Genomic DNA, 24,521 nt, shown 5'->3' on the forward strand with positions numbered 1-24,521 from the left:
ATATCATATCGATGAGATTCTGTTATTCCAATATAGAGTTATAGAAATGGGGACCAGTGCTAATGAGAGGTAAGAGAGTGGGGTTTGAACCTTGTGAGGTACAAAGAACATATACAGATAAAAATGCCGCTTGAGCCCCTCTCAAATGTGTTTTAAGAAGAAACCGCTTGAACTACAAGTGCTCGATTTCTTGTGTGGCTGAAAGGGTTCAAATCTTGGTTAGCACCCCTTTTAAATACAGTGGCACAAAAATGTATTTAGACATTTTCCAAAATAGTTTTATACAGCTTTTTTTTTATTATTCTGTTGTTAACGGTACTAGAACATACACAGACTGATAAACAGAATTATCACACATCATTTATTACAAAGGTACCATTAAGAGAAGCATTGCTGTTTTTTTTTAAAATAAATAAGCATTTGTGTTGAATCTAATTTCCTATGATGAATGGAGTCATACATTTGAAATAACCCAGGATTTTATTTGGCAAAACTGGAGCATTTTAGCTAATAAAATACATTTTCAAAACGTCTACACCCACATAGGTTTGAAATGTGTAGTTTTGAAAGCAGCACATGTTATATCTGGGTTAAAGGAAGTTCTCAGTTTGCGTGTCTTGCCTTCCAGGAAGTCAGTTACTGCTTTACTTCCTAGGTCATTTCACCTCAGCAGTGTCTCCTTGGTCATGCTACTGGCTGCAAAGCATGTCAGTCAAAAGGGGAAGCAGCTGATTGGTCCATTGACAGGAAAGAAGCCAGTGAAGGGGTGGGGACAATTTCAACTTCCAGGTGAGCCAGGAAGTGGAAGACAGCTGAAAAAACTTGGCTTGCAAACAGGGATTTCTTTAACCTGTCCCAGATATGTTTTAAAATGAAAATGCATGTTTGTTAAAAAAAGACATCACAAATACACAGTGGAACTATTTTTTTTAGCTACAATTATTTTAAAAGTTAGGAACCGGTTTAAATATAAATCTGGTCAGGAAACAGTTAATGGAGCAGCATTAGAAGGGGATCCAGCGGTTTTTTTTTTTATCAGTGTCCACTTTCTGATAACTAACTATAGGTAACTGGAATCAGTGAATGACCACATGCAGTTACGATTTTGAACATGTTTCGTAATGAAGTTTATTCCACAGAGTGTATTATTTGTGAATCACACTGCATATGCTTCCTTCAAAAGTGGTATTGAGGCAGAACGAACAAAAGCAGCTGGACTGAGGTTGGAGAAATTCGACATTCAATGCGATACCAGCTCTGGAGTCCTTTAGCAGACGCTTTTATCCAACGCGACTTACAGTGACTAGGCAGTGAACTACGCATCAAAACTGCTGCTGCAGAGTCACTTCCAATAGGACCTTGTTTGTTTTACCTCTCATCCGAAGGACGGAGCACAAGGAGGTGAAGTGACGAGGTCACAGACAGTGGCTGAACTGTGATTGAACACTGGGATGCTGGTAACAAGCCCCTTTCTTTAATCACTGGGCCAGTGACTTGATCACTGACAAAATCTGCAACATTGGATTTTTACTGTAAGCGGCAACTATGAATATTTTCTTAACCACATCAAATGTTCTTTGAACAAATAAGAACATAAACTGTATGTAATTGACAAGGCAAATGTTCATGCAGCAAAGTTAAATCTTGTTATAAAAATCAACAGATGCTCTGTGGATCTCTCCAGTTTTCATACACCTTATTTTAAATAAGCTGATAATCTTGATCACCTTTAGCCAACCATCATGAACTGAATCCCCCCACCATTGACAACACTGCCCCCTTTACCTTGATCACGGAACTGCAGGCCAGTTCTTAGCTGGACTTCATCCTGAGCATGCCCAGTTGGGCGATCGCTCTTGTGCGAAAAAGAGGAGCAAGCCTCAGCCAGGCTGCACAATTTCAATTTGTTACCAGATACAGACGAAAGATATACAGAAAATACATTCAACAGGAAAATGAGATCCCCCCCCCCCCCCCCCCCCCCACCCCTCTCTTCTGGTGCAGTGGTACAGTCCAAACGCAGATGAAGCAGCTCTGCTGGGTTCTGTAACCGTGGGAACAGGGAGGGAGGCGTGGAGAGGGGGGAGCTGTGGCTTGGTTCAGGCTGCCTCTAGCTGCTCGTGTCTGGATTTTGGTCCCTGACGTGAGTGGAGGCACACCCCTTACTCAACTGGACAATTTCCTGAGACAGGATTTCGAGATCCTGAAAGAAAGGGATGGAACAGGGTCAGGCAACTATTCTGCAACGTGGAGGAGGGGGGGTGCCAGAGCCAAGGACAGACCAAGAAGCGGACCGATCAACTAACTTTCAACGTAACAAGAAAATAACATGTGTTGCGGAAGTTACAGTTACAAGGTAAAATCTTCACTGTACCAAACAGATAATTCTCAATGGATCAACCAAGCCCTCGCTAGCTAAAACTCACGAATAATTTGATTTCATAAAACTCCAAAAATCGAGCGCGAAGGATTGTCCATACCGAGCTTCGTTATCAGCATCTCAGACATCACTGGGCTTCTCTGCAATGGAAAAGTTTTATGTTGCACTAATTATCCACTCAGTAGAAAGCGGCATTAAATATTGAATAGGGCCTTTATTTCCATTGCTGGTGGTCCCAGCTGAACTAAATATCCATGAGCGTGCTAAACTTTCAAATGCTGCACAAGCACACTGGCTGCAGAGCTGGAGGAACAACGAGGTCATTCATACTGCCAGGCATTCTCCAAAACCTCAGCCAGCAGCCTCGGGGAACCCTCTTTCCCCGAGGTAATAGGATGGAGGGATTATCTGTAACGGAGGGTGGGAGGGAGCAGTTCAGTCTCCGTGCCTCAAGCCTGCCCTGGACTGGAGGGAGCCCCCTTTCTCTTAGGGGGGTGAGGGAGGGAGGGAGGGAGCAGTTCAGTCTCCGTGCCTCAAGCCTGCCCTGGACTGGAGGGAGCCCCCTTTCTCTTAGGGGGGTGAGGGAGGGAGGGAGGGAGCAGTTCAGTCTCCGTGCCTCAAGCCTGCCCTGGACTGGAGGGAGCCCCCTTTCTCTTAGGGGGGTGAGGGAGCAGTTCAGTCTCCGTGCCTCAAGCCTGCCCTGGACTGGAGGGAGCCCCCTTTCTCTTAGGGGGGTGAGGGAGGGAGGGAGGGAGCAGTTCAGTCTCTGTGCCTCAAGCCTGCCCTGGACTGGAGGGAGCCCCCTTTCTCTTAGGGGGGTGAGGGAGGGAGGGAGCAGTTCAGTCTTCGTGCCTCAATCCTGCCCTGGACTGGAGGGAGGTGAGGGATGGAACAGGGTCAGGCAACTATTCTGCAACGTGGAGGAGGAGGGTGCCAGCACGCACGCACGCACGCACACGTATGGGTCTCTCTTACCTTCTGCAGGTGCATGTTCTTGGTGAGCTGCTCCTCCAGCATGTTCTGCAGCTTCTTGTTCATCTCTCTCAGGTTCTCGTCGCCCGGCTTGACCAGGTCTCGCAGGACGGCTCCCAGAATGCCTCGCTCTGGGTGGGCAGGGTGGCCGCCGTGGGTCCCTGCCGTGGCTGGTGACACGTCTGGTACCATGACGAGACAAAGCAGAGAGAGAGAGAGAGAGAGAGAGAGAGAGAGAGAGAGAGAGAGAGAGAGAGAGAGAGGCAAATAGAGAGATAGAGATTGAGAGATAGACAAATAGAGAGATAGACAGACAAATAGAGAGATAGAGAGAAAGAGAAAGGAGAGGGAGGGATAGAGGGAGAGATACAGATGAGAGAGAGATTGATAGACAGACAAATAGAGAGAGATAGAGAGATTGAGAGATAGACAGGCAAATAGAGAGATAGAGATTGAGAGATAGACAAATAGAGAGAGAGACAGACAAATAGAGAGATAGAGAGAAAGAGAGAGAAGAGGGAGGGATAGAGGGAGAGATACAGATGAGAGAGAGATTGACAGATAGACAGACAAATAGAGATAGAGATTAAGAGATAGACAGACAAATATAGATAGAGAAAAAGGAAATGGAGGGAGAGAGAGGGAGGGATAGAGGGAGAGAGAGAGAGAGAGAAACATTATGTGTGTGTATCCGGCTCTTAAAAAGGTATATGGTGCAAAACAAACAGTATTAGCCAGCAATGAAAACATTAAAAAAAATTCCAGTCCTGGAGGGTTATTCCACTCCAGGTTTTACAGGTAAAATGAGAACTACTTCAGGATCTGGATTGGGGTTCAATTAAGCAATTTAGCACAGCGTTGGAACATCAGAAGATGTTTAGGGATTGGTTGCAGAGTGTGTAAATATGTTTCACTGCAACATAATGTTAGGATTAAAGGATTTAGGGTCTGTTTTTTTTTTTTTTTAAATAGGGTCAGAGAATTATAAATTATGTTACAGAAATAGATACAAAATAGAGCAATTTTTGCCAAAGCCCAATTTGTTTGGTGATTAATAGTTACTCTGCTTCTTGCATCACTGCACTTCAATCCAGGATTGATTTTAAAACTCTGCTTCCGAAGCCCTTCAAGGTTTTAGATTTGCAGGACCTGTTGGCACCTTTGAGATCAGCGAATGCCTTGGAATCCTAGTCCTCTAAAATCAGGAGGGGCCTCCCTGCCTCTGGAACTCCAACCCAAGTCATGGGCAGCAGTGTGGAGTAGTGGTTGGGGCTCTGGACTCTTGACCGGAGGGTTGTGGGTTCAATCCCAGGTGGGGGACACTGCTGCTGTACCCTTGAGCAAGGTACTTTACCTAGATTGCTCCAGTAAAAACCCAACTGTATAAATGGGTAATTGTATGTAAAAATAATGTGGATAAGGGCGACTGCTAAGAAATAAATAATAATAATAATAATAATAATAGTCAGGAATGCTGGCAGTGGAATCACATTTAAAACACATGCAGTACACCCTCGCTAGAATGAACTTCATTATAATGAACCTGGACCCCAAATATAAAAAAAAAATTAAAAAGATCACATAAACACACGCTGTCAACATCCCCACCTGTACGCACAGGATGCCACCTCTGCAGCGAAGTCAGCTCCTTTGCCTTAATAAAAACTGCGCGCTGTGTCAAAACGGAGATCATTTCATGTTGCAACAAAGCTGGAAACTATATTGTTTGGGAAAAAAAAAAGAGTAACGCAGGCATTTCTCTGTCGTAAATACAGGTTGTCAAAAAGCACTTTGTTTTTTGGCTTGTTCAGCAAACGTGCGGGCAAAGGAAAACCGATTAGAAAAAGCTTTTACACGTCGAGGCTGATTTGGAACAGAAGCTCAGTTTGGGAGTCTTGCTTGTTGGATTAAGATTTGGAATACAAGTTCAGCTTCGAATTGGGATTTTTGCTTTTTGCAATGCAACTTAATTCGTTAACGAACAAGATAAAGCAGAGACAGAACACTGAATACAAGAGACTTGTATTCATAATCTCATTAACTTACTCCAACAGTTTATCGTTCATTTTGATTGTCCTTTCGCTATAACAAACCCTTCGATATAACGAACAAAAGGCTTGGATCCCAAAAGCTCCATTACAGCGAGGGTGTATTGTATTTGCGCGAGTTTATATCTGAGCTGGATTGACTGGCCAATGTTTTTTTTATTGCAAAGCTCCTGGGATCGCTAGAGATGTTTGTAATATGGTCTATAATCTTACATGAAACCAAGCATTTCCTTCTGAAACATACAGACCTGTATGCTGCCAAATTAAAAAACAGGCTGGATCGCATCAATATCAGGGTCTAGTGCTATATATTATAAAGACTTTTCAGAGGGCTGGATCGCATCAATATCAGGGTCTAGTGCTGTGTATTATAAAGACATTTCAGAGGGCTGGATCGCATCAATATCAGGGTCTAGTGCTGTATATTATAAAGACATTTCAGAGGGCTGGATCGCATCAATATCAGGGTCTAGTGCTGTATATTATAAAGACATTTCAGAGGGCTGGATTGCATCAATATCAGGGTCTAGTGCTGTATATTATAAAGACATTTCAGAGGGCTGGATCGCATCAATATCAGGGTCTAGTGCTATATATTATAAAGACATTTTAGAGGGCTGGATCTCATCAATATCAGGGTCTAGTGCTGTATATTATAAAGACATTTCAGAGGGCTGGATCGCATCAATATCAGGGTCTAGTGCTGTATATTATAAAGACATTTCAGAGGGCTGGATCGCATCAATATCAGGGTCTAGTGCTATATATTATAAAGACATTTCAGAGGGCTGGATCGCATCAATATCAGGGTCTAGCGCTATATATTATAAAGACATTTCAGAGGCCTGGATCGCATCAATATCAGGGTCTGCTAGATATTATAAAGACATTTCAGAGGCCTGGATCGCATCAATATCAGGGTCTAGCGCTGTATATTATAAAGACATTTCAGAGGGCTGGATCGCATCAATATCAGGGTCTAGTGCTATATATTATAAAGACATTTCAGAGGGCTGGATCGCATCAATATCAGGGTCTAGTGCTGTATATTATAAAGACATATATATATTATAAAGAGTCCCTTCACTTTTTGACAGAATTTCATCTACAGATGGACTTCAAAAATCACGTCCCACCTTATCCTTCTTTAGACCTTAAATGCATTTGAAAAATGTCAAGAGTCTGAATACTTCACAAAGCAATTTGTTTCAAAGCACAGGGATTGGATCGAATGCAATAGGAGTCTTATCACCAGCCCTGAAGCAAAAGGTGCGTCAGGGTGGGACTCATGCAGGTACTCTACCTCTTCTGCGGTCCATGATGTACCTCTCAATGATTGAGCTTTTTTTACAGATATCATCCGCCATTGATGAACAGCTGACTTCCAGATGTTTCACCTGAAAACAGTAAGATGGTATTCAAATCTCAATCTGGAAGGAAACCCGTCTGGTTGTCTGTGAATGTTGGTAACCATTTATTGAGTCCAATATTCAAAAGCTCCACCTCTATAAACCTTTATCGTTAAGACACAATAACTGTTGCACCTAGTTATTATCAGAAATCATTTAATGACCTTACGTTCTGGGAGAAAGCTCAGGTCACGCTAGCCCGTGTTTCAGTGGTGTAGTTGCCACTATATCAGTGTATTGCTAGTCCCTGTGTTTCAGTGGTGGAGACGGCACAGCAGATGGTCTACCTTCTCCTCCAGCATCCACTTCTCCTGCTGCACTTCAGCCAGCCTCTGAAACAGCTCCCCCACCTCATCATCGGACAGCTCTGCAGGGCGCTGAGATTGGGGGCTGCCTGTGTTCGACTGGACAGAGAGAGACAGGAGAGGAGAGAAAGGAGGAGAGAGAGAGGAGAGAGAGAAAGACAGGAGAGAGAGAGAGAGACATGAGAGAGGAGAGAGAGAGTAGTATTTCATGTTAGATTTTGAAATGTCACATTTTTTAATTGTCATTTTTTTGGGGGAAAAACTCCAAAGCGGCGTGTAACTCAATATGTGAACGTAACATTATCCAGCAGGTTTCACTCGATTTTATGAAGCAAGATTAGTTAATTCTACAGGGTGGGAAAGCTTGTGTTCGGAACTGTACAGTACAAAGGATGTGGGGACTCTTGTTACTATACAGTTTGGTGGTGGCGGGTTAAATAGATTTCACCCGATTCAAAGTGAAAATAAAGCCTGAAAAGAGACCAGTTAATGTTAATAAACTAATGATGTAAAAAAACTGATTTTGTGCATTCGTTTTTGTTTCTAAATCGAAGCGGAATATGGCGCCCCCCTCCGCTCCAGTGGCCAGGCGAGGGTACTGCACCTTGCTGCTGCTCTGTGCTGCAGTTCCTTCCTTCATCATCTCCCTGTAGCTGAAGGAGGAGATGCTGCTGCTGTCTCCTGTCTGCGTGTGGCTGGGAGAGCGGATTTCAGACAGGACCAGCTCCTCTAGACCTGACGTAACACAGGAGCACAGTGTGAGAGACAGAGAGGGGCTGCACTGTAACACTGATCGCAGCGTGATGGAAATAAGACTCCCGTTGCACAGCGGTTTGATCCATTCCAGGTTTTACAACGAGCTCGATTAGCCACGGCGTACAGGTAACAAGCTCAGGTGTGTCTTATCAAACTGAAAACCAGGACTGGATCAAAGCGCTAAGGAATAGGAGTCTCATTTACACCCCTGCTGTGCTATGCAATGCTTACCTATGCTTTACCATGCTTTCACTATGTTTTTATTAGACTTTGCTCTGCTTTAAGTTTTAGAAGGGGGTGGGGGTGGTGTAACGTCACCTGCATGAGTAACTGTGTCTGAAACCCTGCAAATATAAAGTCTGCATCTGAAATATGGCACCCCATTAAATTCAAAGCCAGGGAGAGAAATGTTTTTTCTGTGCAGCAGACTGTGTTTTCTTCGGTTTCCTTAGCGTGATTTGTTTTAGCCGCAAGAGAAAAAGGCAGTTTTCCACTCGAGTAGGTACAGACAAGGGCAACTCGGCTGATCCCAGGGCCAGCAAATCGACAGTGTGGGGGTGTCAGGGTAAGAGGTCCTAATAGCTTCTGCACAGGGAGAGTGAATCTACGTGTGGCTGCACTTTTCGAAGAGCAACCATTAAATTTGAAGGAGGTCTGAATTATAGATGCCTCTAAGAAGATATCCTGGCTGTGCCAAGCAGCCAGTCCGAGCCAACCTCAGACCCCTGACGCAGCCTTTGGGACTCAAATGTATTCACCACTCTGCAAAACGAGAGTCATCTTTGGGCCTCTCATAAGGACAAACTTGAAACTACTGCCGTCTACACACAACGGTGCATGAAGAAAGAAAGAAAGAAAGAAAGAAAGAAAGAAAGAAAGAAAGAGAGGTGGGCTGCAGTGTGGAAGGCAGTGGGTTTGAGTAAAAGCACAGCAAAGCATAGGGAAGCATTGTAAAGCACAGAGAGGTCTGTAAAGCATAGGGAAGCATTGTAAAGCACAGAGAGGTGTGGTAAAGCATAGGGAAGCATTGTAAAGCACAGAGAGGTGTGGTAAAGCATAGGGAAGCATTGTAAAGCACAGAGAGGTCTGGTAAAGCATAGGGAAGCATTGTAAAGCACAGAGAGGTCTGTAAAGCATAGGGAAGCATTGTAAAGCACAGAGAGGTGTGGTAAAGCATAGGGAAGCACTGTAAAGCACAGAGAGGTCTGGTAAAGCATAGGGAAGCATTGTAAAGCATAGAGAGGTGTGGTAAAGCATAGGGAAGCATTGTAAAGCACAGAGAGGTCTGGTAAAGCATAGGGAAGCATTGTAAAGCACAGAGAGGTCTGGTAAAGCATAGGGAAGCATTGTAATGCACAGAGAGGTCTGGTAAAGCATAGGGAAGCATTGTAAAGCACAGAGAGGTCTGGTACAGCATAGGGAAGCATTGTAAAGCACAGAGAGGTCTGGTAAAGCATAGGGAAGCACTGTAAAGCACAGAGGTCTGGTAAAGCATAGGGAAGCATTGTAAAGCACAGAGAGGTCTGGTAAAGCATAGGGAAGCATATTAAAAACATTTTAAAGCATATTAAAAAGCATGGCAAAACTCTGGGTTTGGGTTGTGGGTTTATGTATAGCTGAGAATATGTTTCTATTATAAGATTGTATTATAAGACTGCGTGTGTGCGTTATTTAAAAATGTAATAGAAATAAAAAAAAAATAAACATATAAAATAAAAATAAAAAATCAGAACCACTGTGAAAAAGGAAGGGAAATGTAAAAAAGAATCATTTAATGGTATCTAAAGCATAATAAGAAAATGGATCTGGAAATGCTTGGGTAATCACTCTAAAATGCTGGCGTCTGGGTTTTATGCAAAGCTTGCTGTATTCTGAGCAGAGGAAGGAGACTGAAGCTGGGCTAGTGATATCTAGGTAGGTCAAACCGACACGACTGTGAAAGACACAATTATCAGAGGGCAGAGAGAGAGAGAGGGAGGGAGGGAGAGAAACGAGAGCTGCCACTGATCGATAGGGCACACGCTCCTCTCTCTCTCTCTCTCTCTCTCTCTCTCTCTCTCTCTCTCTTCAAGGGCAACTAAACCAAGCCTTCTTGAATGAAGACTCAGTGTGACTGTTTTGGATGTCAATGTGGCTGTCTTGCGTCCTGTGACACGCAAACCAAATCTCAGAAGAAACAGGGACATTTTTGGTGCATTTTATTTTACATTCAGAGTGCATTCACTAACTGCTTAGAGCTGCACGGACCGATCATTCAATTATCACCAAGGCATTGACATTCTAAGTGCGAGATCTCAGCGTAATTCTAAATGGACTTGCTGCATGTTTTCAGTTGTATTTGAAGGATCGGGCAAAGAGGTTTCTGTCTCATCGTTTGTTACTGCTTCGTTTTTTAATCGCTTTAATTAAAATTGCATCGTTTTCATTCTAATTTTGCTGCCATGGGTGTTTCCCAAGCCAGGAATGTAAACCATAATGTAAATCAGACTAGAAAAAATATTACTGCCCAATTATTTTACCCCTGATTTTCTCTCCAATTTATAGTGTCCAATAATTTGTCCCCCCCACCCCCCACGGGCGTCCTCCGATCCCACAACCAAGCCAGCTTTCTCTTCTACACCCAGGGACTCCAGAGTGGATGTCAATGAGCTAGCGCCCCCTGGAGGACAACACATTTGTATTGGATTATATTGCATTGTGCCCCAGTGTATGGTCTAGACAGAAAGCTTCTGTACCTGTCTTGGTTTTGGAGTTGGTAAAGATCTCCTGCAGTCTCTCCTGTAGCTTGTCTGCTCGTTTCCTCTCCAGCTGTAGCTGTCTCTTCAGATCTTTGAGCTGGAGGAGAGAGGGGGAGAGGGGGAGCGGGAGAGAATTAGCTTTCTCACGGCAGCGACAAATTCACTTCATTCGAAGTCACATTGTTAGGCAATTAAATGAGCTTCAAATGAAAGCAGCTGAACAAATCTCTCTGAAATCGAAGGAGTCGGAATTGCAACCATAAAACAGGAATCGACTCTGATTAGCACGACAATGCAACCTTCAAAACATCAAACTGCACATAAGAAACCGATCTCAGTTCAAGGTCCGTTTGCTCGTCCTGAGTCTTTGCAGTGTCTTGTGGGACACTGGCTATTGGCAGACAGGAAGCCAGTGAATGTTAAACCTAGTGCAGTACCAGATATCAGGTAGTAAAATAAAAACACATTGCTAAAATGTGTGTTTCTTTCAGAACTGCACATTTTTGAGCAACGCGAATGAATGTATGAAAACGTTTTGGTCACCCAGAACGACTTCATCAGCATTTCCTAAGCACTGCGTTCATTTCTGTGCCAGACAGCTAGCGAGCTGGATCGACTGATCGAGCGAGCGACAGATTGATCGAGGTTTTAGTCTTGTAGACAAACATACATAATGTATACCTGCAGACTGATTAGAGTGATAAATTTTTACGTGCCCTGGTTTTGTCGAATTCTGCAGGTATTCTGCTGTGCTAACCTTGTCGATCGATAGGCTGCTCCAGATAATTAATGGATGGAAACATGTACTTTAAGTGTTGTTAATACCCAAATCAAAATGACAATAAGACAACCCTAACACCCACAACAGGTACCACGTAGCTTGCACCACGTTTCCATGGCCTGGAGCTGCACGCTTTAGCAGACCACAGCTAGCCCCATTAAATGTAACCACAGGGTCACATTTCAAATGAGAATTAAGCCAGGGTGCGTTTCTCAGTTTAACATCTGCTTTACAAGAGAGCTTAAAAGAAAAAAAAAAACAATGAAGAACACGTCACCTATAGAAATAAAAATCAGCCACAATGGCAGTCCCTTTCCCTGTCGGTTTCTTCTCCACACAGCACCTCCTTCGTAGCCTGTTTGGCAACATGGAGCGTTGAGATACAAAACCTGATCAGAGAGCCGCGCCCTGTTTTGTGGTCGCGGAAGCAGGGTAAAAGACTTACCGCTGAACTGCCCTTCTTCTCCAAGATCCTCTGTCCATCCACTGTGTCCTTGATTTCCTGCAGACATCAAAACGACAACTTTCTGTTAGACACAGGCAGGTTTGCAATACAATCCAGTCAGCTTACTTACTCATCATAGCACTGTCTTACAGGGAGGCTCTCATACTCTCTGAACAGCCTCCCTCTGCTCTGTGCTAGTGGAGCAGAGAAAGAGAAAGAGAAAGGGAGGCTCTTATACTCTCTGAACAGCCTCCCTCTGCTCTGTGCTGGTGGAGCAGAGAAAGAAAGGGAAAGGGAGGCTCTCATACTCTCTGAACAGCCTCCCTCTGCTCTGTGCTGGTGGAGCAGAGAAAGAGAAAGGGAAAGGGAGGCTCTTATACTCTCTGAACAGCCTCCCTCTGCTCTGTGCTGGTGGAGCAGAGAAAGAGAAAGGGAGGCTCTTCTACTCTCTGAACAGCCTCCCTCTGCTCTGTGCCAGTGGAGCAGGGAAAGAGAATTCTTACCTGCTTGAGATTGGAGATGGTGGTCACTTGATCATCCCTCTCTTTCTCTACCTCTCCCATCTGCTGTTTCACTCTCTCTATCTCACTATCCTTCTCCTGGGAAATGGGAGAGAAGAGAGACGGTTATATATATATATATATATATATATATATATATATATATATATAAATATAACATATACAGTTGTGTGCACATTTATTAGAACACCCCATTGCTTCTGTAGTTTTGATTTTCTGTGCGTATGAAATCAAACCGCTGGAACTGAATCACCTGTAGCCGTGCAGCGTGCTCTTCGTGCAGATTTCTGATCTCGTCTTGCTTTTCCAGTAAATTCTTCTCAATGGTTTCCTGCAGGAGGAGAGAAGGGATACCAGAAATAGATCTGTTCAATTCAAGGAATTACAGCTCACAAAATAATTTGACGTATAAGAAAACAATTTAAAAGAAATGTAGTTTTTTTTTTTCTATTTTATTATACTCAGCGCACAGATGACCCCTGGTGGCCATGTGTTGTAACTGTGCTTCTTTGTGAACGGCCCAGGTGAGTGAGTAGCAGTACCTACCTCTGCCTCTCTGAGTCTGCGCTCGAACCAGCCCTTGGTCCCCTCCATGGACTGGATCTGCAGCTTCAGCTCCTCCACGATCTGCTGCAGCCCCTCCAGCTCCCTGCTCCGCGCCTGAAACAGCAGAGGGACAGCTCGGGTTCACTCAGGCCAGATACACACAGCCTCAGCATGGCACAGACTTATTCTAGTGACAGAGTACCTGACACTCCCCCCTCTCCTCCCACTCTCCTCAACCTCTCAGAGTTGTGCTCTGATCTCCCCACCTCTCTTCCTCTCGGCGATTTGCTCCTCTCTCCTCCGCTCCTCTCGGAGCTGTGCTCCTCTCTCCTCCTCTCGTAGCTGTGCTCCTCTCTCACCCTTTCCTCTCAGAGCTGTGCTCTGATCTCCCCACCTCTCCTCCTCTCTCCCCTCGGAGATTTGCTCCTCTCTCCTCCGCTCCTCTCGGAGCTGTGCTCCTCTCTCCTCCTCTCCTCTCGGAGCTGTGCTCCTCTCTCCTTCTCTCTCACCCTCTCCTCTCGGAGCTGTGCTCCTCTCTCCTCCTCTCGGAGCTGTGCTCCTCTCTCACCCTCTCCTCTCGGAGCTGTGCTCTGATCTCCCTCTCCCTCCTCACCCTCTCCTCTCGGAGCTGTGCTCCTCTCTCACCCTCTCCTCTCGGAGCTGTGCTCGGATCTCCTCCTCAGTCCTGTGCTTCTCCTCGTGCAGTCCCCTCAGCTCTCTCTCGTATTTGGCCCGGATGCTCAGCACCTCTTTCTCGTGCTGCAGCCTCACGTCGCTCATCTCCTCTTTGTGTCTCGACTTCTCCTGCGCCGTCCCAATCGCCATCTCATCCAGCATGGCTTTGCGCTTGTCTGCAATCTGACAACCAGACACGACGCAGAGAGAAAGAGTTAACATCAGAACCGGGCTACCCCTGTTTGATTTGGCGCAGCCCTGGCGTGGGGCATGCTCTCCTGGTATACCATGTCTCTCTCGATAACTCTGGAAGGCAGAACAAATACTTTATTTCTGATTTAAATTATCCGTGACCACTTTCTGTAGGGTCGCGATCTCTCGAATGAGCTGTCCTGTTCGATCACAGCGTTAATAAACATAATCACACAACTTCCCCATAACTGACATATGCAATCTAAATCACGGTTGACAAACAGATTAATTGTTACTGCGTTTGCAGTCTGGCAAAGACCTTTTAGATATCTGTTTGGAAACGCAATTTGGAACAGCGTTATTCTGCGCTGAGAACGATCCAGCGTGGAATATGAAAAAGCAGCTACTCAACGCTAGAAGTCTTAACGTTGTTTTTTTAATGCTACCTTGTGCATTTCCTCCAGGTCCTTCTGCAATTTCTCCTTCTCTTGCTCCAGCTCTGTCAACTGCTCCAGTAAACGACCGCTCGCTCGAGTTGCCTCCTAGAAACAAGAGCGAGGACAGGATTAATGCCAGGATACAGAGGGATCACAGCTAATACAATATCAGGTCATGTCCACCAAGTGTTTCCCTTTTTTGCTTTACTTTATTTCTGTGTGTGCGTGTGGGTCAGAGCCTTCGTCTGTGTTTCTGTCTGTTGCCATCATCTTGGTCAGCATTTTTAGCTTCTTAAAGAAATAGCTTGTATAGTTCCTAATGCTCTTTTCGTTGCATCAAGAGAAATGACCGAATCAGACAGCTGCGCGGGAGAGGGGAGTCATGTGACTTCGCTTGCCTATGGTGCAAGGTTACGGCTACAGCGCTGCTGCCTGTGGAAAGTAGTTCCGGCTTGACCACACCACGAACCTGGAGCTGGGAGTGGAGATCGTCTTTCTGAGCCAAGAAGCTCTCCTTGTCTTCCTGATGCTGCTGCAGCTCCGCAATCAAACCCATGTTCTGATCTCGGAGGAGATTCATCTCCTGGGTCTTTGTAGTCTGGATCTGACGAACACACACACACACACAAACACAATGTGTCAGTTCAGAAAACTACTACCCATCCCTCTGTACACAACAGCTCACTATACTGAGAATTGAACTGACTGAATTGAAAAAATACCTATGTGAACGGGCAGCAGTGTGGAGTAGTGGTTAGGGCTCTGGACTCTTGACCGAAGGGTCGTGGGTTCAATCCCTGAGAGGGGACACTGCTGCTGTACCCTTGAGCAAGGTACTTTACCTAGATTGCTCCAGTTAAAAACCCAACTGTATAAACAGGTCAAAAGTCTTGCATCATTCTAAAGAATGAGCTCATTTTGCTTGATAAAGTCGAATGAAACCTGCTGAACAATGTTGCGTTCGCAGATTGAATTGCACACCGCTTTGTAGTTTTACAAACGGACAAAAACTGAAAAATGTGGCATTCTGAAATCTAACATGAAATACTTTCGGTAGACTTTTTTTTTTGCGATATCATTTTGTAGTTTCTTTGATTACATGATGTTAAATAAAATATCTAAATTATGTTCATATGTTTTTTTTTATTCTAGATTTGAGTAAGCCGCACTCGTTATAAAAAAAGACAGAGGGGCAGTGAAAGAGATTGACATTTTAATCCAGTCCGTGCAAGACCAGGGTCTGGGGGGAGGGTGGTATCCAGGGTCTGGGGGAGGGTGGTATCCAGGGTCTGGGGGAGGGTGGTATCCAGGGTCTGGGGGAGGGTGGTATCCAGGGTCTGGGGGGAGGGTGGTAGCCAGGTCTGGGGGGAGGGTGGTAGCCAGGTCTGGGGGAGGGTGGTAGCCAGGGTCTGGGGGAGGGTGGTAGCCAGGGTCTGGGGGGAGGGTGGTAGCCAGGGTCTGGGGGAGGGTGGTATCCAGGGTCTGGGGGAGGGTGATATCCAGGGTCTGGGGGGAGGGTGATATCCAGGGTCTGGGGGGAGGGTGGTAGCCAGGGTCTGGGGGAGGGTGGTAGCCAGGGTCTGGGGGGAGGGTGGTATCCAGGGTCTGGGGGAGGGTGGTATCCAGGGTCTGGGGGGAGGGTGGTATCCAGGGTCTGGGGGGAGGGTGGTATCCAGGGTCTGGGGGAGGGTGGTATCCAGGGTCTGGGGGGAGGGTGGTATCCAGGGTCTGGGGGGAGGGTGGTATCCAGGGTCTGGGGGGACGGTGCAGTACCTGTTCGAGAGCTGCTAGGTTAGTCCGGAGTGCATCGTTCTCAGTGAGGATGCTCTCCACTTGCTCCTGACTCTCTGCGCTCTGACACGCTACCTGCAGCACAATGTCACGCACACAGAGGGGAGGGCCGGGGGAGAGAGGAGAGAGAGAGAAATAGAGAGAGAGAGAGAGGCAGAGGCAGAGAGATAGAGAGAGAGAGAAAGACAGGGAGAGAGACAGGGAGAAAGAGAGACAGGGAGGAGAGGAGACAGGGAGGAGAGAGAAAAATGCAAGAGAGAAGGCACAAGGACATAGAAAATGAAGTAGGGAAAGAAAGGGATGATAGAAGGAGAAGCAGAGGGGCGAAAACCAGCCAGGAAGATAAGGTGGGTATTAGCACAGGGAATCAGAAAGAATAGACAGACACCACGATAACGAACTGTGCCATTACTCCATCACCCCCATTCATTTAACACAGCAAATCAAAAAGCAGTTCATAAGAATCACATGTAAAGTTTTGAAAGAAACACATATCTCGTACTTCACTCGGTTGAACAAATCTATTTGGCCGTTTCACTGAAATTGTCCCCACCCCTTCAACGTCTTCATCCCTGTCCTTAACCAACCAGCTGCTTCCCCTATTGACTGACAGGCTCTGCAGCCAGTAACCCGGACGACACTGCAGTACTGGATATATCACTCATTGAATTGAAAATTCAAAAGCAGAACATCTTTATTAGCAACTTTATTAGGACCAGATTGGGTTTGGCATCGCTCTGGTGTGCTCTGGAAAGCCATAGGAATAGTTTATTAAGCAGCATTGTGGATCAAGTCCACCCCAACGAAGCTGACCCCAGATAGCTACTTTCAAGACAATGGTGCACCCGTCCTCCATGCCCAAACGCCTTGAGCCTGACTCGGACTTCTTCCACAGCCCCCATAATCCCTGGATCCAACCTAACACGTCTGGGATGAACTTGAACACCATCATGGTCCTACCTCGCCAAATTACGTGAAATTATTAACGACCGAACAGATCCCTTGACACACCTTCCAGCACCTTGTGGAGTCTACATGCGAGGCTGTGATCAGTCTGCCCAACCCGATGTGAGCTAGTCCGAATAAAGTGGGCAAGCAGGACGCTAGTTTTTGGGGTGCTGTTAGAATGGGGGCCTCTGGTATTGATACCTGCTCCTTCAGGGAGTTTAGGGCCACCTCGTGATCCTTTTGCTTGTGCTGTAGCTGTTCCTTCAATTCACCGACCACCTGCAAGAGAGACACAGCCCATCAGCCACACAGAAAAGTACCATTATAGACGCCTTTATCCAAGGCGACTTACAGAGACTCGGGTGTGTGAACTATGCATCAGCTGCAGAGTCACTTACAACTACGCCTCACCCGGAGGAACTGGTACCTGATTGGTTGGATGATTGTGGAACTGGTACCTGATTGGTTGGATGCTGGTGGAACTGGTACCTGATTGGTTGGATGATTGTGGAACTGGTACCTGATTGGTTGGATGCTGGTGGAACTGGTACCTGATTGGTTGGATGATTGTGGAACTGGTACCTGATTGGTTGGATGTTTGTGGAACTGGTACCTGATTGGTTGGATGATTGTGGAACTGGTACCTGATTGGTTGGATGCTGGTGGAACTGGTACCTGATTGGTTGGATGATTGTGGAACTGGTACCTGATTGGTTGGATGCTGGTGGAACTGGTACTTGATTGGTTGGATGCTGGTGGAACTGGTACCTGATTGGTTGGATGATTGTGGAACTGGTACCTGATTGGTTGCCTGCAGGTCTGCTTGGAGTTTCTGGTTGCGGATATTGACTGACTTCAGCGCCTCTTCCTTCTTCTGCTGAATCTCTTCGATTTTAGTCCTGAAATAAAAGAGATATACAGGGAGAGTCATAAATCAAAGAAAAATGATATGCAAAGAAAAAATGTCTATGACAGAGTCGCTCTGTGATGTACCGTTTGGCCACCTAAGAGCTGTTCAATAATATCAACATTTAAGTAGAACTGATAAATCGTGCGTGAATTATGAATCACCGTGCAGATTTTCGACAATGGTTAAAAGTATATTACAAAGACACACTTTTAAATTGCAGCACGCTCTGGCTGTTTCTATTTTAGCCCCAAGACGGCCTCTCATGTATTTCTCAGAACTACATTTCCCATCATCCTCCTGCTCACTGGTAAATCCATCTCGGTTACATATGTGAGCAGGAGGATGATGGGAAATGTAGTACTGAGAGGTCCATGCAGGTGCATGTGAAGCCATCTTGGCGACAGTGTAATGCAATTCCCTTACTAACATTCCAGGAACATTTCTTGATCTTTAAAAATCAATATATCAGTAACCCTTTACCTGCTGTCGGTGTATAAAGTCTCCTTCTGAGTTTGCAAACGGAGAAAACTAAAAGAAAAACACACACAAAAAAAGCGAAAGGGCAGAATAATTAAGACGTGTATCTATTTGTTACTGTGGACTGAAAGAGGAAAGAAAGATAGATGATCACACTCCATATTCATACTGTGACGGAAACAATTCTACATCTTCGGGAGTCAATATGCAAAATATCTTTCTCCCCTACATGTCTCTCCAAAAAACAAAGCACTGAAGCAAGCTGGCATAAACAGATCTGCTTAAAAGCAACATTCATTCAAAGCAAGAAATCCTGTCCTTCAATCAATGGCATTTAACTTCTGGGGCGCTGGCATTTTTGCTGTGGTACTGCCGCTCCGAGCGCCCCGCCTGTTAAAAAAAAGAACAAGCCCAGCTTTTTCTGTTTTTAAATCAATACCTTAATGGATTTATACAAACGTCAAATACTTAAATGTAATTACGAGTATCAGAACGCTACTGGAAACATAACACAGAACCAATCGCCTACCTTTCCTGTTTTTTCTTTAGCCTGTCAGACAGCTGCAAAAGAAAACAACACAGGATTGATTCGGCTCAAGCTGTGAGAAGTCACAGACGATTCCTGCGGTATTTGAGCCTCCCAACAGTTTGAAGAAAGAGCATACCTTGCTGATTTCTTCCTGAAGTTTGGTTGAATCGGTGTGCATAGCTGACTGTAAGAGAAACAAGGTGAGAGATCATTAAGTGTGTATCAATCTAACTTTTCGGTGTCGAACTGCACATTTCAAAAATACATAAGGCATAGAATCAGGGTTTTAAAAATGAGTGGCATGTAACAACATAGGAGTGAAGAACTAAAGGATGAAATAAAGGATGAATAAAGAAATAATTAAGGACTACTGCAGCTCTTAAACATCTTATTACAAAAATGCACAGAGTTTTGAAAGCTCTGAGCCATGCTTAAGATCTAGTATTTGAAAGTATGTATCAATGCTGTTGCAATCAGTATTGTTTATAGTGATGTATAATATAAAGGTGGCATTTTAAAATGAGTGGAATTTCATGGAATTAAATTCTATTTCCTTTCATTCCAATTCAAATTCCAATTCTGTATCCTGAAGATTTTTTCAATTCCAATTCCAATTCCAATTCTTGAATTGGAATTTGCCAACAAGTTCCAATTCCATTCGGAATTGACCCCAACCCTGCATAGAATATTTATAGAACTATCCTAATACAACAAATTAGGTGAAGTTACTGTTTGTACCCAATACAGCAGGAGAGACACAGCATTTTGCATTGCATGTTAAAGGGGAAGTCATATTGGCCGCACTGTTACCTCCAGCGTCTGCAGCTGTTCTCTCAGTAGTCTTTTTTCCTCTCTTTCAGTCTGTAGCTGCAACTCTGTCTCTGTCAAAACAGACATAACAATGCAGATAGTTATTTATTGTTTAGGGTGTGCTAACACTGAGATTGTTATTGACTGATAATGACAAAAAAGATTTTATTCCATTGAATTACTACCTAACCACTTCCTTAAAGACAATTTGAAATGCGAGTACTGGTCCACCCCAATTTCTGATTAATAATACGTCATCCTGCTGCTCACATATGTAACGGAGGTGGATTTAGCAGCAAGCAGGAGGATGATGGGAAATGTAGTTCTGAGAGGTCCATGCGGGTACATGGGAAGCCATGTTGGAGGCAGGGAATGCAATTTAAAAGTTTAAGAAAGTGGTCAAAATGTAAAAAAATAAATTAAAACAACACACACACCTTACATAAACAGTTGTAGCAACACGTGGAAACACAATACTCCTTATGTACCCTTTCATTAGTTACATGTTCTGCTTGATATACAGAGCGATACTGTAGGACTGAAACACTTACCACTCTGCTCTTTGACTCTCTGCTCCAGTTTTGTACACCTGAGCTCAATCTGCAAATAGAAAGGCACACATTGAGGGATTTCTATAGAAAAGTATGCCATAAGTGTTCTACTTAAAGCCCTGTGAAAAGAGGCCCCCTTTCTCAGACCTGCTCTGAGATCTCTCCTCCCTCCTGGTTGTCCGTCTGTCCCGGGACCTCCTCCTCTGTGTGACTCTGTCCGTCTGGGTGGTCTGTGTGGGTCACCCTCAGTCCGTTTACCTCGGACCCTCTCCCTGACTGGACCTCCCTCTCATAGCGTCCCTGCAGGGCTACAAAACGTACAGCGGGGTTAGAGAGAGACTCACACTCGGAGTACAGCGACTACTGACCTGAGGAAGATAGAACTGAAGAGTTAAGCTAGTCGCCCTGGATAAGAGCGCCTGCTAAGAAATAAATAAATAAAGAACAATAATAATAATAATAATAATAATAATAATAATAATAATAATAATAATAATAATAATAGCGCCCTCTGGAGGTCAAGCCCTGCAGGTGAACACTGAAAATGAAGGGCCATTGATATCCTCAACTCACCGGCCATGTTTTTCTGGAGGGCGGAGTTTTCGTCTTGGAGGCGGAGCAACTCCCCATCTACCGGATTGGAGGCGGGGTTTGTTGCTGCTGGAAACGCCCCATGCCCCGCCCTAAACTGTTTATTCTCCTGTTCTAGAAATTCAATCTGAGAACACAGCTGTGAGAGAGAGAGAGAGAGAGAGAGAGAGAGAGAGAGAGAGAGAGAGAGAGAGAGAGAGAGAGAGAGAGAGATAGAACATTTAGCAGCACATGAGTTTTGTCACAGAGCTGAATGGAAACACAGTACAGACCGGGCCAGATCAGGACCATGGAGAGCTCTTGGCTGTGAAAAGCACAAGGAGGGATGAGAGAAAAAAAATGGTAACGTGTCATATGTAGCACACACTTTGCAACTTTTTTTTTTCATAAGACACTGAATTGGGTCATCTTTCTTTTTAATTCTGTTCCAACCTTTATGTGAAACGTCTTCAGTATTAACAGCAAAATGACAATACTTCTTGTGAATCCAGTGAATTTTACCTATTATGTATTGCCATCCCTTCACACACTGTCCATTTTTCATTTTAAAAAGACACAAACATGGTTAAAAATAAAACTGGGACACCTGGTCTAGTGTGTTGTGAGTTAACTCGTGTGCGTCTGTCTCCAAGTGAATTTTACACCACTGAGCTAGACATCTCGCTCGTACGTTTTCTAATGTGATTTTCGCTCCCCTTGAGTTCTCAATTACTTAATTAAACCGAATATTTTCTTAATTGGTCAGTACTAACATGTGTTTTCCCAGGTCTTTAGCCATTGAGGATTCAAACAGACCCCAAAAACCTGCAGGATTGTGGCTCTCCAGGACTAGGGTATGGCCACCCCAGGTGATGCAATAACATAAGAACATAAGAAAGTTTACAAACGAGAGGAGGCCATTCTGCCCATCTTGCTCGTTTGGTTGTTAGTAGCTTATTGATCCCAGAATCTCATCAAGCAGCTTCTTGAAGGATCCCAGGGTGTCAGCTTCAACAACATTACTGGGGAGTTGGTTCCAGACCCTCAAAATTCTCAGTGTAAAAAAGTGCCTCCTATTTTCTGTTCCGAATGCCCCTTTATCTAATCTCCATTTGTGACCCCTGGTCCTTGTTTTTTTTTTTCAGGTCGAAAAAGTCCCCTGGGTTTTGAATGCTTGAATCAGATCACCGCGTAGTCTTCTTTGTTCAAGACTGAATAGATTCAATTCTTTTAGCCTGTCTGCATATGACATGCCTTTTAAACCCGGGATAATTCTGGTTGCTCTTCTTTGCACTCTTTCTAGAGCAGCAATATCCTTTTTGTAACGAGGTGACCAGAACTGAACACAATATTCTAGGTGAGGTCTTACTAATGCATTGTAAAGTTTTAACATTAATTATATTTATATGTTCTGCAAAATCTCTTTAATTGGCCATTCTGAATGATCAGGCCACACGCTTTGAGGTGGTGCCTGTATTGTTGGTACACGGCTGCGTTCTATGATTCTCTGGTACCTTGGAGAGCTCTTGCATGAGGGTGCTGTTCTGCAGTCTGAAATCCTCCTCCTGGCTGTGCAGCTTCCCGTGAAGCATCTCATTCTCACTGAGCAGAGCGTCTATCTCCTGCAGGAAAACAGAACAAGTTATTTTCTTTCACCAAGTGAGCGTTACTATATTTTTGCATTACTTTTTTCCTTGTTCTATTTGAACAAACTAGCTTTTTATCTTAATTTTTGTTCTTCTAATTAAAAGCACATTTTTTGTCACTTTCTTTTTTCTTTTGTGAAGCGATTAGTGATGAAAAGCGCTGTGAAATGTGAACTGTATTGTATGCATCAAAAACACTCAGAATTACTGTGCATTAGTGACAGCTCCTTATACAGTGAAGTTTAACACGTGAATGATTCACTAGCAACACGACCTGAGAATTAACAACATTTGTGACTATCGAACTTGTGAAAACCTTTTTTAATATTTTTGCAATGAGATGCACAAAACAAGGTTCCAAATTTACTGTCAGGTTCAATATGGTCATCCAAATAGTTTCCAGACATTGTAATTTGGGGGAGATTTTAAACAACAATTTAGCAGCATTAATGATCGAACGCTAGCAATACACTAAAATATCTTCACATAATAACAAGGAAAGGAACTCACCTGAGCCTTTTTACTCTTGTTGAGAGCCTGTTGAAGAAAGCACAAACAGATCAATAAAACTACAGCGTTGCATTTTACACCCAGATTAAGAGTGAACAGCTCCCTGCAACATCGCCTCTTTACACCCAGGAGCACCACATAATGACAGGAAAGCATGTCAGAGACAAAATCGAAAATTCATAAATTACGGGCCCTCATTTAATAGACCGCCTGTGTGAAGAGGCCACTAACGGACCCTTGAGTGGTCTCTGAATACAGGTTTGACTGTAAATTTTTAACTCAGTACACTATCCGATCTCATGCTTTAACAGCGTACAGCGAATGAAAAGTGAACAACACAGGGATGGGAATAAGACTCCTATTGCACAGCAGTGTCACCCAGTCCAGGTTTTACTAACGGCTTCATTAGCCGCAGTGCATAGGTAACAAGCTCGGGTGTGTCTTATTAAACTCAGAGTAAAACCAGGAATGGATCAAACTGCTATGCAATGGGAGTCTTATTTCCATCCCTGCTTTACCAGACCTCTCTGTGCTTTACAATGCTTCCCTATGCTTTACCAGACCTCTCTGTGCTTTACAATGCTTCCCTATGCTTTACCAGACCTCTCTGTGCTTTACAATGCTTCCCTATGCTTTACCAGACCTCTCTGTGCTTTACAATGCTTCCCTATGCTTTACCAGACCTCTCTGTGCTTTACAATGCTTCCCTATGCTTTACCAGACCTCTCTGTGCTTTACAATGCTTCCCTATGCTTTACCAGACCTCTCTGTGCTTTACAATGCTTCCCTATGCTTTACCAGACCTCTCTGTGCTTTACAATGCTTCCCTATGCTTTACCACACCTCTCTGTGCTTTACAATGCTTCCCTATGCTTTACCAGACCTCTCTGTGCTTTACAATGCTTCCCTATGCTTTACCAGACCTCTCTGTGCTTTACAATGCTTCCCTATGCTTTACCAGACCTCTCTGTACTTTACAATGCTTCCCTATGCTTTACCAGACCTCTCTGTGCTTTACAATGCTTCCCTATGCTTTACCATACCTCTCTGTGCTTTACAATGCTTCCCTGTGCTTTACCATGCTTTCACTGTGCTGTATTACACTTTGCTGTGCTTTTACTATGTGAAACTTTTCTACGGGTTTGTTAGCATGGCGTGTTTTTCAATAAGCTTCACCATACCTTCAGGGCTTTGGTTAAGTCCTTCTCTTGAGTGAAGGTTTTCTGCCGGAAGGCATTGAGCTCTAGAATAGAACGCAAGAGTACAGTAATGAATACAAGTTGCCACCTGCCTGATGAGAGCAGCTTAAAAAGACTGAACTGAGTTTTCGATCTCACTGTATGATCCCTGCGCAGCGAAGGAGACCTGGGAAAGGGGTTTGAGAGGAGACAGGAGGCGTCTTACCAGCTGTGTTCTTGCGCAAGTCATTGGATTGCTGGTAGTTCTGGGTCCTCAGGTCCAGAAGCTGGGCCTATGGGAGAAAGCACATGCAACTGGGTCAGCCCTGGACAGGCAGTAAAATCTGTATCAGTCATATAGACTTCCATGCAGCCGGTTTAGTTTGCTTACGGTAA

At 44.5% G+C, this 24,521-nt stretch overlaps 1 protein-coding gene across 5 annotated transcripts in view; it reads right to left on the reverse strand.

Moving 5' to 3' along the window:
• Positions 1-274: 274 nt before the first annotated feature.
• LOC117401765 (GRIP1-associated protein 1-like) overlaps positions 275-24,521 on the reverse strand; it is a 33,373-nt gene continuing 9,126 nt past the window's right edge. Inside the window, exons 2-28 of one of the 5 annotated variants that reach the window (XM_059017082.1) lie at positions 24,352-24,418; positions 24,129-24,190; positions 22,948-22,974; positions 22,306-22,413; positions 20,795-20,951; positions 20,369-20,529; positions 20,222-20,270; positions 19,671-19,741; positions 18,997-19,044; positions 18,861-18,892; positions 18,335-18,382; positions 17,744-17,843; positions 17,146-17,223; positions 15,979-16,071; positions 14,675-14,809; positions 14,215-14,310; positions 13,547-13,759; positions 12,902-13,015; positions 12,609-12,686; positions 12,338-12,433; positions 11,835-11,891; positions 10,606-10,705; positions 7,719-7,849; positions 7,097-7,213; positions 6,704-6,797; positions 3,356-3,534; positions 275-2,203 (exon numbers count right to left, since the gene is read on the reverse strand). In XM_059017082.1, the coding sequence (XP_058873065.1) occupies positions 2,111-2,203; positions 3,356-3,534; positions 6,704-6,797; positions 7,097-7,213; positions 7,719-7,849; positions 10,606-10,705; positions 11,835-11,891; positions 12,338-12,433; positions 12,609-12,686; positions 12,902-13,015; positions 13,547-13,759; positions 14,215-14,310; positions 14,675-14,809; positions 15,979-16,071; positions 17,146-17,223; positions 17,744-17,843; positions 18,335-18,382; positions 18,861-18,892; positions 18,997-19,044; positions 19,671-19,741; positions 20,222-20,270; positions 20,369-20,529; positions 20,795-20,951; positions 22,306-22,383 (2,418 nt within the window). In that variant the 5' untranslated portion in view covers positions 22,384-22,413; positions 22,948-22,974; positions 24,129-24,190; positions 24,352-24,418 and the 3' untranslated portion in view covers positions 275-2,110. Of the gene's footprint in view, positions 2,204-3,355; positions 3,535-4,960; positions 5,070-6,703; positions 6,798-6,973; positions 7,214-7,718; positions 7,850-10,605; positions 10,706-11,834; positions 11,892-12,337; positions 12,434-12,608; positions 12,687-12,901; positions 13,016-13,546; positions 13,760-14,214; positions 14,311-14,674; positions 14,810-15,978; positions 16,072-17,145; positions 17,224-17,743; positions 17,844-18,334; positions 18,383-18,860; positions 18,893-18,996; positions 19,045-19,670; positions 19,742-20,221; positions 20,271-20,368; positions 20,530-20,794; positions 20,952-22,305; positions 22,414-22,947; positions 22,975-24,128; positions 24,191-24,351; positions 24,419-24,521 lie in introns of those variants that run through there. The other 4 variants (XR_009320251.1, XM_059017081.1, XR_009320252.1 and 1 more) reach the window with 4 other exon arrangements.

The sequence above is a fragment of the Acipenser ruthenus genome, chromosome 55, assembly GCF_902713425.1.
Source record: "Acipenser ruthenus chromosome 55, fAciRut3.2 maternal haplotype, whole genome shotgun sequence".
Lineage (NCBI taxonomy): Eukaryota > Metazoa > Chordata > Actinopteri > Acipenseriformes > Acipenseridae > Acipenser > Acipenser ruthenus.